Source organism: Peromyscus leucopus, chromosome 9 (assembly GCF_004664715.2).
Source record: "Peromyscus leucopus breed LL Stock chromosome 9, UCI_PerLeu_2.1, whole genome shotgun sequence".
Lineage (NCBI taxonomy): Eukaryota > Metazoa > Chordata > Mammalia > Rodentia > Cricetidae > Peromyscus > Peromyscus leucopus.
The window spans coordinates 37,035,921-37,050,289 of NC_051070.1; the positions used below are offsets into that span (position 1 = coordinate 37,035,921).

At 36.5% G+C, this 14,369-nt stretch overlaps 1 protein-coding gene across 4 annotated transcripts in view; it reads left to right on the forward strand.

The window, feature by feature from the left end:
• Diaph3 (diaphanous related formin 3) overlaps positions 1-14,369 on the forward strand; it is a 486,098-nt gene that overhangs the window by 301,971 nt on the left and 169,758 nt on the right. For all 4 annotated transcript variants that reach the window (XM_028878991.2, XM_028878999.2, XM_037208361.1 and 1 more), the window contains one exon: positions 7,891-8,015. In XM_028878991.2, coding sequence (XP_028734824.1) covers positions 7,891-8,015 — 125 coding nt within the window. The remainder of the gene's footprint in view (positions 1-7,890; positions 8,016-14,369) is intronic.

Genomic DNA, 14,369 nt, shown 5'->3' on the forward strand with positions numbered 1-14,369 from the left:
TTTTCAGTCCCAAAATCTTTCCCCCCTTTAAAGCCCACATCATGCTTGCAGAGAAGGCTGATGCGTTCTCCACATACAAGTGAAGTACTGCAACAGGAGTGTGTGCTGCTTCCTGATGGGCCATTTAGACTCTCCCATTTGTTCATCACCTTTTACTCTCAGTGTCTTTCCACCAATGCAAGCCCTTTCTCTGGCAACATGATGAGAACAAGAAAAAAAAAAAAAAGCAAAAGCAAAAAACCACAAGCATGTCCCTCTGTGCATTTGCTATAGCCTAAAATATTGTTATTTTGTTTTGGTTTGGTTTTTGGTTTTTTCGAGACAGGGTTTCTCTGTGTAGTTTTGGTGCCTGTCCTAGATCTCACTTTGTAGACCAGGCTGGCTTCGAACTCGCAGAGATCCTCCTGGCTGCCTCCTGAGTGCTGGGATTAAAGGCGTGCGCCACCCCCGCCCGGCTGAACATTATTAATTTTAATCTCCATATAACCACTTTTACTGTGATCTTCTGCTTGTGTTTTGTTGTGGACCTCATTGATATTCAGGATAAAATACACTTATATCTATTTTGCCCATCTGGTTTTATTATTTTTCACTTGGCATTCATAAAATACTATGCAGTTATTATTGAATTTATCAAGGAAAAGTTCATTTGTTGAGAGTCTAAAACTTGTTTCTTACATAGAAAAATGTTCCTGTTTATGAGGAAAGTTAATTTAGTTCAAATGTTTAACTTATCCAGTGGCAATAAGCGTTTAAACTTTTTATAAGATTACTTTTCTTGTGTTGTTTCATGGTGTATAAGAATGAATGTGACATTTAAAAGCTTGTTAGGAAATAATCAAAGCCCAGGAAAATTCATAATGGATCATTTTCCATTTCAAAGATTATTTAAATATATGTAATTTCTAAAATTTTTCTTAATAAATCTAAATTATGATATTTTGGAAAACTTGCATTCATGATGGCTTTAAGTTTGAATGTTGTTATTTACGTTTTATTCTAAAGGTTCTTCATCACTACTGGTCTATATTTGTCGTAATGACAACACGCTTGATGAAATGCATGTGTGATAGATGTTAATGTCCTAGATATTAAATCTGTTTTCACACTTTATTTTTAATAACTTTATTAAGAGATGCTGAAGATAAATTCAAGATATATTTCTCTAACAAACATTTAGATATTTATTTTTTTTTTTTGGTTTTTCGAGACAGGGTTTCTCTGTGTAGCTTTGCGCCTTTCCTGGAACTCACTTGGTAGCCCAGACTGGCCTCGAACTCACAGAGATCCGCCTGGCTCTGCCTCCCGAGTGCTGGGATTAAAGGCGTGCGCCACCACCGCCCGGCCACATTTAGATATTTGTCAATATGTTATATTTTGAATATAGAGATATTCTGTATATTTCTGAAGATACAGAAAGGATTGGAATGTGGAGTTCCTTTTTTGGATAAAAGGATAAAACTTCAATAATAATAATAATTAGTAGAACTGTTGACATATTCAGGCCCATAGATGATGTTTAATTGCATTTTGCTAATTGCAGAGGCCATTCTCAAACAACTGTGAGGTGCATGACATAGAGTCCTCTTTTACAGAATTCTCAGCCATCAGGGAACCGAGCTACATAAAATGATAATTGTGATAGAGTACATCAGCTGCACAGTTTGAGACACTTTATGCTTCTAATGATAGAAAGCACACCTTCCAGGAGACTTGGTGGGGTTTGACTCTTGTTATAAGGTCCAAGATGAGAGTGATAAAGGAATGGAATGGACCACAGGTACAGAAGTGTCATTCATAGAATCCCATGCATGATGGATGACGAGTAATGAGAACAACAGAACTTAAGCTGTATGCTGTATTTGAGAATACTTTATAAGACCTAGGTCCAGACAGGTTGTGGGTAGGTCCTAGTTCAAGTTCTCAAATACTATGTAACCACAGAAATCTGGGAACTATTTTTAGTGTGGAAATCTATATGCACAATGTGGAGATGTGTTGGAGATAAATAGTAGGAAGTTAGGGGGGCAAGTCTATTCCGTAAGACCTGCATAGTCATTGAGAAATTGGGAAGTTCAGGACTCAAGGGATTGGTTACTCTGTCTGAACATAGGAATGAGATGTCCATGGAATACAGCTGAATATTATATGAGAGGGAAGGGTCTAAGCTGGCAACTTCATGTACAGTAAACAACTTATAGTGGTCCTTTTGTCATTCCACCATAGATGAGCTGGTTGAGAGCAGTATGTCTCGGGTCATTGAAAGATAGCCTATGGATTGAATCTGCATGAAAATTGACAAATTAGAGGGCCTTACAGTATGTTAGCCAACTTTGATAACAGTTTTGTTTTTATTATGTTTATTCTAAGTAATGGTAAAAGGTTCATTTCTGAGTCAAGAGATGTCACACAGTTGATAGGAGCTTTGAGGACTCTTCAAATCTATAGCAAATTCAAGATTGATAGCTGTCTGGACTTGAAACCCATATGTTCCCCCTGATGGAGCTAAGAACCAAACCAATGCCCTAAGCTTGCTAGCCAGTCTCTCTACCACTGAGCTAAGCTAAGCTCCAAAACTGGCATCTGAGACAGGTATCATCTTGTAAGATTGAGTACACGGTCCACTCTCTAGATGACTCACAGATACACCTATCAATTAATGAGGGTACAGTTAAAAACTTCCCTGTCTATTTGAAATTACTCAAGAAAAACAATCATTGGCCCTTAAGGGTAAAATTTTGTTTAAAAATGAACAAAGGAACTATTTATAGAAATGTAATAATTGCTAAAAAATGGAAACATCAGAGAGTCAGAGGGATTCTTAAATGACTCTTTAGTGCTACACACTGAATGACTCCAAGCATTAGATTGTATGTTATTAGCCTGGAATTTACACACTGCCTTTTCTCTTCCAAATGTATTTGGTCCTTACTTAAAAGCTAGCAGTGAGAGGTTGGTCAATTACATTTCAATTCACTTAACCACAGTGTACAAGTAATGTAATGAGAGAGTACAGATGAAGCAAAAGAAACAGCTTAGTAGGATTACTGTCTGTAGGGTGGCCACACGAGCATTATTTTAAAGGGTAGTTTGCTTCTTCTTGCTGTTGGCCTTCAATGTGCCCCCAAACACCGCTAATGTTTTGCTCCGGAGCACACTGACTTTCTTTAGACTGATGTCTCAATGTCCTGTTGACGTGCAAAGTATTAGTATTGGTGAACTCCATGACTTTCTTATTGTTTCTTAAGTGTTGGCATCACTCATTTCTAACTTTAAGTTTTATAATTTCTTATTCACTTCTACAAATAAGAAAAACATAATACAAAATGGGCTTTATTCTATGTTAGTAGATTTGATCTCTTATGAAATGTCAGTGAGGTAACAATTTGAGGTGAGATATTCTGTTTTTACTGATGTTGAAATAGAATGTAAGAGAATTTGTTCCACATCATAAGAAAGCAAGCTGGTTAGAGAAGCCTTCTATTCACTGGGGAGTAGTGTTCTGAAGTATTAACTATGTGAGTTCAGGATGAGTACTTTAACATTCCCTCCCCCCCCCCCAATCCTCTAGGGAGCGAAAGGAGAGGCTATGGAGCATGAGATAGTCATTAATGGGCAGTGATTTAATTACCATTGCCTTGTAATAACACTCCAGGAAAGACTGAAGCAAAGAGTCTAAGGGAGCTTCCAGGTCTGTGGGCCTCCAGATGTTCCGGGAGGGTGGCATGCCCAAAGAGCAGGGAGCTCTGCCCATTCTCCTGTCCTCTGTGGTGGGCTTCTCCTTACCTGGGTTGTTCCTGTGTCATGTCCATTTTAATAACACTGCCACTATAAGATCTGTGCTTTCCCAAGCTCATGAGCCATCCTAATGAACTCTGGAACTTTAGGGAAGGGCCTGGAAAGATCCTAAAATTTCCAGCCAGTTCAGAGGTATGGATGGCTGCCTAGACTTGAAATTGGCATCTGAAATGAAGGTTGTCTTATGGGTTTGAATCTGTTCTGAGTATGCCACTAACTTTCTATAATTAGGGTTAGCCTAACATTGAATTGTGGGAAATCCGCTTGTAAAAAAATGAAGAGACATAGTTAGTGTTGGAAAAGTCTCTATCTGGTACACGAAAACAACTACAGCCTAAGCACTAGCAGCCCCGCCCTAACAACATCCGCTGTGCTCTCCCTCAGCACTTGTCTCGTTTTCCTAGTTTGTTTACTCAGACTCACACTTGTTGATTTCCAGTGTCGGGAACCATTTTCTCTATACGTTCTTTAGAACATTTACAGGGGTTCAGAAACATTTATACTTACTGAAACTGTCAAACCCCTTATTAAACAAAGGTTCAAAACCACGTAAACACATTTTATTAAGTAAATATGTGTTCAGCCAAGCTTCAGGCTGAGCATCTGTTTTGAGCTACCAGTTAAACATATTTCCTAACATTTCCCTTGTGACTTTTGATTTATGAGGGTACTCAGACTCATATATGTTGTTTCCCTAGATTTTTCCCTAATATAGTATTTTGGCTATGTTTTTATTCAGTGGTAGGATACTATTTTGTGTTTTTTTTTTTTTAAATAACATTGCACTTTTTAGTTGTTTGTGCTTTTATTGCACACTAAGCCTCGCTTTCCTTGTTTTGTAAACTGGGAACACTAATGAGACCTAGATTATGATGTTTTTTTGAGTATTAATGGAGAACAAGACAGATCAGGCATACATCACTATTTAGCAAGGGCTACTATTGTCATTGGTACTGTTTTTATTATAGCGACTACTGCAGTGATTACTATTTTATTGCAGTAGTACTAATGAACTTTCAAAATGGAATCCATAGCATAAACTGGTATAGGATTTCAAACCTTACTGATCACTTACTTAGTTAATGAAAAATATTTGTTGTTCTTTTTAATCTTTACATAATAGTATTTTCCATATAAAAATTTTAAAAGTATAAAAACTATGTAAGTTTACTCTAGTTCCGCTCGGCCCCATGGTACCTCAACTACTTATAAAATAATCACTCAGAGGCTTAATGTTATTTATAAACTGTGTGGCCTATGACAGGCCTCTTGCTAGATAGTTCTTATATTTTAAATTAACCCATTTATATTAATTTATGTTTTGCTACATGTTCCATGGCTTTACCAATCTGCTGGCATGTTGTTCCTTGGGTGGCAGGTTGGAGTCTCTCCTACTTCACCTTTCTCTTTCCTGTCTCTCTCTTTGGATTTCCTGCCTGCCTCTAAGCTGCCTTGCAATAGGCCAAAGCAGCTTATTTATTAACCAGTAGGAACAACATATATTACATATATTCACAGCGTACAGAAAGACATCCCCCAGCAAGACTACTGAACCACTAGTGAGATTTGTTGAGAAATTACTGAGACATTAGAAGAGGGATCAAATGGAGTAGGAGAACAAAATGTATCTGTAATTGGAGTTTTTGTCTGGTCCCGCCAGGCCCCTGCATTCCTATGGCCCGCTTATAAAATAATCATTCAGAAGCTTATATTAATTATAACTGCTTGGCCATTAGCTCAGGCCTACCACTGACTAGCTCTTACATTTAAACTTAGCCCATTTCTGTTCATTTATATGTTACCACATTTTCCTTGGCTTTACCTGTGTGCCATTACATGCTGCTTCCTGGATGGCAGGCTGGAGTCTCCTTACTCAGCCTTCCTCTTCCCAGAATTGTCCTTGTCTGCTTATCCCGCCTATACTTCCTGCCAATCAGCATTTTATTAAATCAATGTATAAAAGCATTATCCCACAGCATGTATCTTTTATGTAATTCAGAGAGAACACTTAGAAAGTAGCAAAATAACCACTTGGAAGTAAGAAAAGTAAATGAAGCATTATAGATCTGATCAAATAAAAGCCATGGTTGTGGTACTTGATAAGCAGGCATAAGATGATACATTGTAGCCTTTTTTTTCTTGGACCTTTGCTTATGGTTGTTCCCAACTAGCTCTTAAAACTTCTATTTACCCATTTATGTTATTTTGCTTTATGCCACATGGCTTGTTATCTCTTCTCACTACAGTATGTTCTACTTCCTTTGAATCAGGCTGCTGAATCCCAGAATCTCAGGTTCTTTTTTTGACTTGCTTCCTCTCCATGGAAGTCTTACATATCCTTTCCTGCCTAGCTATTGGCCATTCAGCTCGTTATTGAACCAATCACAAGGTGCCTTAGGCTGGTAAGGTAAAACAGACACATCTTCACACAGTGTGATCAAATATCCTGCAAAAATATATTATCAAGAGCAGTGTATAGCAACATGCTGGCAAAGAGAATTAACTGGAATCAATTAGTACATTAACTGCTGTCATAGTGGATGCATTTCATGCAACCCATTGTCTGGTACTGTATCATTATTTTTAATTTGGTATGTAAAACTGAACATACAGCCTCCTGTAAACTAAGCATGTACTGTGTCTCTGGGATATATAGTCTTAGCCCTTACCTCATTTTGAAAAACTCTATAGGATATATACCACAAAAGAAGAAAATCCTTTAGGGAAATGCTTGTGAATATAAATTGAGAATGGCTTCACCATGGTATGAGCCAAAGGGTATAGTATCATCATTCTTTAGACAACTATTACATGTAACTCAGCCTTTGACTCAGTAATTGTTATATCTAACAATTAGGTTGTTAATTAACATAAGAGTATATGTTAAGATTTTGTTAAAAAGCCATTGATGTGACTATTGTTTTGCATATAACTATATAAAAACACCACAAACACCTCTTTATGTTCTTATACATCATTTTTTCAGGTGGTGGTGTGGGATTTGAGACAGGGTTTCACTGTGTAACAGTTCTAGTTGTCCTGGAACTCACTTTGTAGACCAGGCTAGCCTCGACCTTACAGATCCACCTGCCTTTCTTTTTTGCTGTTGGCATTCTTTGTACCCAGAAGGTAAACTATAATTGTTGGGTTTGTTGTTGTTTTTTCTTAAACCAGGTTCCATTTTCCTGGTCCTTTAGGTCATCTCACTGAGAGTGTCAACACTTATAGGTGAAACTGTAGTCATTCCTCACAACTAATTCAAAGTTAGAAAAATACTTAGAATTTTTGTATTCGTGTAAGAACAATTTTATATAATTCACATCTATAAGATTTTTTATTAAAATTTATCTAAACCTAAAGCAAATAAATATCCATAAAGTTGTTTCAAGGCCACTGTGTCTACTTTACGTAATAGTAACTTCTTACCTTAGTCATGTAAAAGTGACTGACTCTGCAGAGCCTTGAGAATTTTTAATGCTTATTGTTTGCTGCAAGGTCAGCTCATTCTGCCTGTGCCTCAGTACTCGTAGTAATTATGCGCCATTCATGTGTATTGTGAGAGCAGATTTCATTCAAAGATGGAGTCTGTTAGTAATTAAATAATAAACATTCTTAGTGCTTAGTTCCTGGTAAAGAGTCTCTGTCATCTTAAATGTCCTCTCCTACCTGTCCTTCCATTGAGAGATTAGTTTGACGAATAGAAACTTTTACCACATCCTTCCCAACTAATCACAGTTCTCTCAAGAGATATCTTGGAAAATGTAACAATTGTATTTGAGTTCAGCATTTCAAATGATGGCCTTCCTTTGCCCTTATCACACTAGATAATTTCGTTCTATTTGTAGTAGTTAATATGTCTACTTTTAAACAATTATTTCTTAAGCGGCATTGGCTTATGTAGGAACTTGTTTGGTTTATTTTCTCTCTGGATTTAAAATTCAAAAGGTTATAGATTAAATTTGATGAAATTGAATGTTTTAGAATAAATTTTCTTACAATTTTTTTTTTTACAAATATTTTGTTGCTAGATTGTTTTACCTTTTATATATTATAATTTTGTCCTTTCAAGGCATTTAATATGCTCTCTTTTAGTCTCTGTAGAAATGCTGGAAAAGAATTTGAAGCAGATGGGAAGACAGCTTCAACAGCTTGAGAAGGATTTGGAAACCTTTCCCCCTCCTGAGGACTTGCATGACAAGTTTTTGATAAAGATGTCCATATCCTTTTGATATCTAAATAAGTCTGTAGTCAACTGGATTGACAATTTTTTTTTAGTGTTCTAAGTGTGTTTGTATAACTAAAGTAAATTACATAGTGACAATTTATTAAAGGTTTAACTTTTATCTTTCAGGTAAATTAACCAAGGTGTATTTTATCATGAATAATGCACGAAGGATTTCTACTTTTTGTTTTTCATCTTCTTGAATAATAGAATCTTTTTTTCATCGTGTTCCTTCTGTTTGCCTTATTCTGTCTGATAAAGAATATTAAAACTTAGTTTGAGGAAGTTTGAATCTAATGTTGTGAAATGTGATTTAGCTACTTTTGGACTATTTCGGGAACCAGGTATAGACTATAAAATCCTAGCATGACTAACAAGCTCAAGGGTTGATATGCATTAGAAATTAACTCTGACTCCACAGAGTGTATCCTTTAGACACACTTTGTCATTCCAAAATAAAAAAAAAAAAAGCTTGTTACAATTACTGCTTATATGTGCTTTCTCTCAACTCAAAATGAAATTGAAAACAATGTATGTAAATTAATAGCATGATGCTTGCGTCTCATTGATTTACAGTTTGCTCTGTATTCACTTATCTTTGTTATCGATAACTTTGTAGCTTAGTCTTTAATTAGTGAAGTAATGAACTTCTTTATTTCCTGAAGCTAAAGTTAAGTTGCTTTGCAGACCACAGTATGAAATCAGTAATGGATATCTTTTCCGTTGTAATGAAATATTGTGATAATGCATTATTAAAATCCCATATGGATATCTGAATTCTATATGAAAGGACAACCAAGTTCTAGAATGAGAACTTATAAATAGCCTTCCGTAATATTTTATACTGATGTACTTGAAATAAAATGACTTCCTCATTCTGCTTCTCCCTTGAGATTTAGTGAATCAGAAAATTATTTTTTGGTTTGTCATAGACTTTATTATATGTGCTTTCAGCTTAATTGTGAATTAGTTCAATTTTATCTTCCTTCTCTATCTCTGTCAGGAAATATAACGATGCACTCAGTAGCAATCAGTTCAGGATAATGTGTTTGTTTCCTCTTACATCTTATGTCCTACCCAGCTTCCTTTTAAAGGGGTTGTCTCTGTTACTAAACTTAGTAAGGATTTCTTTTTGTTTTTAGACTAAAGATTAAGTAAATATCTATCAGAAGAATAGATTTGAATGAACCTTTCAACTGACAAATTAGTTATATTTTTATAATTATTCTTGGATTTGTTTCTCAATCATTTTATCAGGTTAACAAATGCACATGTGACTTTTTTTTTTTAATCTATATGCATTGTTAACTGAACTTGTTCGGTTTTGTTCTCCATAGATATAAAACACATCTTAAAAAAGATTTTGTTCAAAGGTAGCTTCTCGTCATACACTGTGAGTAGCTAATTAGGAAGCTTGGGTTTCTCAAACTAGCATGTATTCCTAAGCTTGCAGTAAAATCCTGCTCAGCAGACAGTCTCAGGACATAGCCCTACCCGTATTCATATGACACAAGTTCTGAATGATGTTGATTTCCTGTAAGGTGTGCAGCTCATAAAACGCAGCCAGCAGGAAATCAGAAGCAGGAAGGATGAGGCTTTGCTGGAAACAGTTTTTCATTATGAGTAAAATTACACTCCATGGACAGGAGAGCTACTATATCCTGTCGCTAAATATCACAACCTAGAAGCCTCTAATGAACTGATTAGCATTCATGTGTCTCTTGGAAGTCAGATATATGAACAGTTGGTACACTCTGCTATTGACAAAGCTTATAATCATAAATATTCTTTGCCAAGATTCGACTGCATTCGTTTGCTTTTCATCTTAGTTAGACATACTAGTTTTGAAGTAATTAAATTCATTCATTGCAAGACTTTGTTTACTTTAATTAGGACTGACAAGTCAGATTTTGAATATTAAATGCATTTATACAGATCTTATTAAAATGGCAAATTGTGAGCTTCCTGGATCTCAGAAAATAGAAGGGTTTAGAAGCAAAAATGCACAATGAATAAAAACATACTAACTGGAGGCTGTTATTAGTACTCAAACTTTGTTTACTTTGTTTATGTATTATGTTGAAAAGCATATGAATTGAAGTAATATCAAGAACTTTGTTATACAACCAATTCTGGAAGAATATTGTATATCATTTAGTTTGTTAAAAATGCATCTTTTCAAGTAAATATTCATTTTAAACAATTATTATTCAATAAAATATTAAATAATCTGTTAATTGAAGTGTTTTAAAGAAACAGATAACTTTTGTTATATGAGATTTCACTAATGGCATTCATTCAGACCATGTTGTTCTTCTTCTAGCACATTCTTGCCTGGTGTGTCTGCGTTCACCCCACAAAAATGTTTGGGGTTCATCATTAAAATGCATGTATAGTTATTTCATGTCATCACCCTTCTCATAATATTATTTCCCACTTTCTAAGCCTAGCCAGAACGATAATGAATTGAATAGCTTCACAGTAAACATTTATCTAAAAAATGTAAAACATAAATTTAAGGTATGCTCACCTGCTGGTATATGGAAGGTGTGTGAAGTGTACTTTGTTATCACCGAGAAATATGAGAAAATGCCAGGTTCATGACATACTGTGTCTGTTCCTTTCTTGGTCTTAAATTCTGCAGCCTTTCTTCTTGTCAAAAAACTAACAAGTAGACCATAGAGCATGCCCTTCTCTTCCCTACCTCCTCCTTCTAGTCTCTTAAGAAAAATGAATTTACTAGACATTTGTATATTTTTGTATTGAGCACAAATTGTGTACCACATTTCATGATACTTTCCCATATTGTATTTTTTAATGTCATCATCAAAATTCAACTTTATTTTTATTTCATTTCTTTGAGTTCTGCAAGATAGCATGTCTAGGAATTTCTGAAATTACAGAGTAGATGTTTAAAGTGGACCTGTAAATTCACCAAATGACTTATGTCTGCAATACTCAACATCGTTGGGAGCACATTTGGTAAGAAACGCATCTAAAAACTCTTTTGGGGGTCAGAGGGACATCATCAAAGAAGTCACAATACAAACTACAACATCATTGTGGGTGAAAGAAGTGCTCCACACTGAAGAAGCTAGCTGAAGGGTGAGAAGTTGGCTCATTGAGGAGCTGGCTTTTGTTTTCTTGAATTTCTCCTTTGTGGTCTATTGTTGTATCCAACTCTTATTAAATAAGAAACACAGAAACAATGCAAAAGAGAAAGCCGAGAGGTCAGAGCTCAGAGCCAAAATCTCACCCTTCCGCCTGCGGTGTCCCAGCCTCCCGAGCGGTGTCCCAGCCTCCCGAATGAGAGCCCTATTTCCTGTCCGTTCTTCTATTTAAAGAGACAGAACAAGCCACAGCTATCTCACCTCACCAGTTCCTCAGCTGGTCCTGTTTCCTCAGACTGGAAGCTTCTGTGTCCTCATCCCAATAGCTCTCAGCTGAACTGTGTTGCTCCAAAGCCTGAAAGCCTAACCAGCCAAATGCTTCTAGTTTCTGGTCCTCAGAGATCCAGAGGGATTTCTATCTCTGGAATGCTAGGATTAAAGGCGTGTGCCACCACCGCCACACTCTTGCTATGGCTCTAATAGCTCTGACCCCCGGGCAACTTTATTTATTAACATACAATCAAAATCACATTTCAGTATAATTAGATTACCACCACAGTGGTCTCTGTGTTATTTTTATTTTTAGTTTTTTGTTTTTGTTTTTACTTTTCTCACTTATTCGTAATGCCTTTTAAAGACTTGTGTTAAATATCCCACTACTGAATCTTTGAATCCTCCAGTATACAATGACCTGATTCCACTGGCAGCAGCTTGGTCTTCTCTGCTCTTACAGGTAGTGACCTAGTTCTTTCAGCCAACCTCTTTCCAACCTGTCTCTCCTCCCTTCTCTCCTCAGTTAGCCTCTGTCTTGCTGAGTAACAGAAAAAACCTTCATTTGTCTCATCTTAATTATTATGGGAAGTTCTCGCCTTTTTTTAACTGATCTGTTTCCACATTGTGTAATGTATGTTTTCATGACCACAGAACCTTAGCTTATCTTGTTAAATACTGTTTTGTTTAGTATCTAGAGGTTCAGTGAACTTGTGACTATTTCCTGAAACAGTTGGCTAGATCTTGGGTTCTATAGAGGGCTTGTCAAATATATTAGATATATGGATCTCACTGAAGTTGATCATTGAACATTATGTTAATGGAAAGATTGATTATGTTAATAGAAAAATTGTACACACACACACACACACACACACACACACACACACACACCGCCCGCCGTGCATGGTACACACACACATACACACACAAACACATACACACTTGTGTGCACATGCAGAACTTTGTGCACATGGAAGCTAGAGGTTGATTTCTGGTATCTCCTCAGTCACTCTCTAGCTTATGCTTTTGGGACAGGGTCTCTTGCTAAACCTAGAACTTACCCATATAGCCAGGTTGGTTAGCCAGTGAGCTACAGGTGTGTATCTGTCTCTTCCTCTCAGTTCTGGGATTATAGATCTCTGCCCCTGCACCTGACGTTTACGTGGGCCTGGGGATTCCCACGCAAGTCCTCAAGCTTGCACAGTAGGCACTTCATTCATTGAGCTGTGTCCCCAGCTCTTAGCAGCAGTGTGTTTCCAATGGCACACGTAATAGTTGTCTGTGAAATACTGTGACTGTGTCCAGAGAGGAAGTTGGGCAGTTGACAGTAGTGGTAGACAATGGCTACAGTACCAAGTTGTACTTTAGCTACCTAGCTCTAGTGGTTTTGAGATTATGTGAACACAGATCTGCATCTCATGCATCTCCGAAATAGTACAATTACAGTGATTCAAGCTGAAACATTTGAGGTAGATGTAACATGTGACTGTCACTCATTTTACATTCATTTTTATCAAAAGCTTATTTTGTTGCATGTCTTCTATGTTTTTCTGAACATTTGTAGAACTCGATTCTGGTAAAACTGATACAGCCCTATCTCCTACTTATGTGTTCATTTACTTTTTTTTTTTTTTTTTTTGAGACAAATTCACACTGAAACCCAGGCTAGCCTCACATCCATAGTAGTAATCCTGTCTCAGCCCACCAAGTGCTGAGATTACAGGGGGAGCCAGGATGCCAGGCTTTCACCTTTTGTTCTAGTGGGATTTAAGACTTGGCACAAGGACACATAGTTTTGGTTTTTCTTTTAGAAGATGATGATAATTCTTTCACTGTCCCTGTCCCTTAAAAGAGGAGACCCTCACCACTGAAGTAGTATGCCTTACTGGTGTAACCAGTTATCCCACTCTATCAGACAGTCGTTTCAAGCATCTAAGGGTTGATTTGGCTATTTCCAAAATTGACTTAGTTTAATCATGGCTGACTTTACTATTATTTTGTGTAATTCCCGTTATTCAAGGCTCCACTTCATTTCCTTTTGGAGTAAATTGTGTTATACATAATAATGATAAGAAAATTAACTTAAAACCCCCCTGGCTGTTAGGACAAAACCATGTCATTTCCGTAGCTCTGGTTCTTCATCATCCTTTTCATTCTATCTTTCAATATAATTGTTTTCTAAGTATATGCTGATGCACTTTGGATGTTTCCCCACTTACGGTTCTTACTTCAAAATCTACAACGTGGCATGGCTTTATTTTAAACTGTTTAACAAATGGATTCTTGACAATCTTGGGAGAAAATTAGTAATATTTGTGCAGTGCCGATGGTTCAAACTCAGAACCTTATAAGCAATTCTAGGGACAGGAAAGGAAAAATTCAGAATCACCCAGAGAGCATTTCTTCTTAAATTGTTACATTATATCTCAGCATTGTGTTCAAGTACATGCATGTGTGCAGTTTAGTGAATAACATGCCCTGACGTCTCACCGGACACATTTTGAGGAAACCCTCCCCACCAGCCTTGCCTGTGGTCTGTTGAGGAACAGACCACATTACTGGTGACTTTATCGGTGACTCACCATTCTCATATTAACTACAGTGTCTTTCGGAATGGTATGATTTATAGTGTCAGAAATTGTTGTGAGAACAATTCCATATATTTTTCTCCACCTTTGCCTAATGTGTTTTATGTGTGCAAGCATAAATTTTAGTCAGACGTAGAAGAAAGTATATAGAAATTTTTTAGAAAAGAATTTAAAGCATCAATTTTCCTGCATAATGAATTTATTAATATACTTCTACAACCATCTTGGTTTTAGAATCTTTAGTTTAAATTGAGTAACAATACCAGTTGTTTATATATATTCCCAACTGCCTGGTCACTTTTCTTGGTAAGTTGCTAAAACTGACTATCTGCTCACAATAACTGTATGAGAAGGTGACGTTATACTTCCATTTTTACA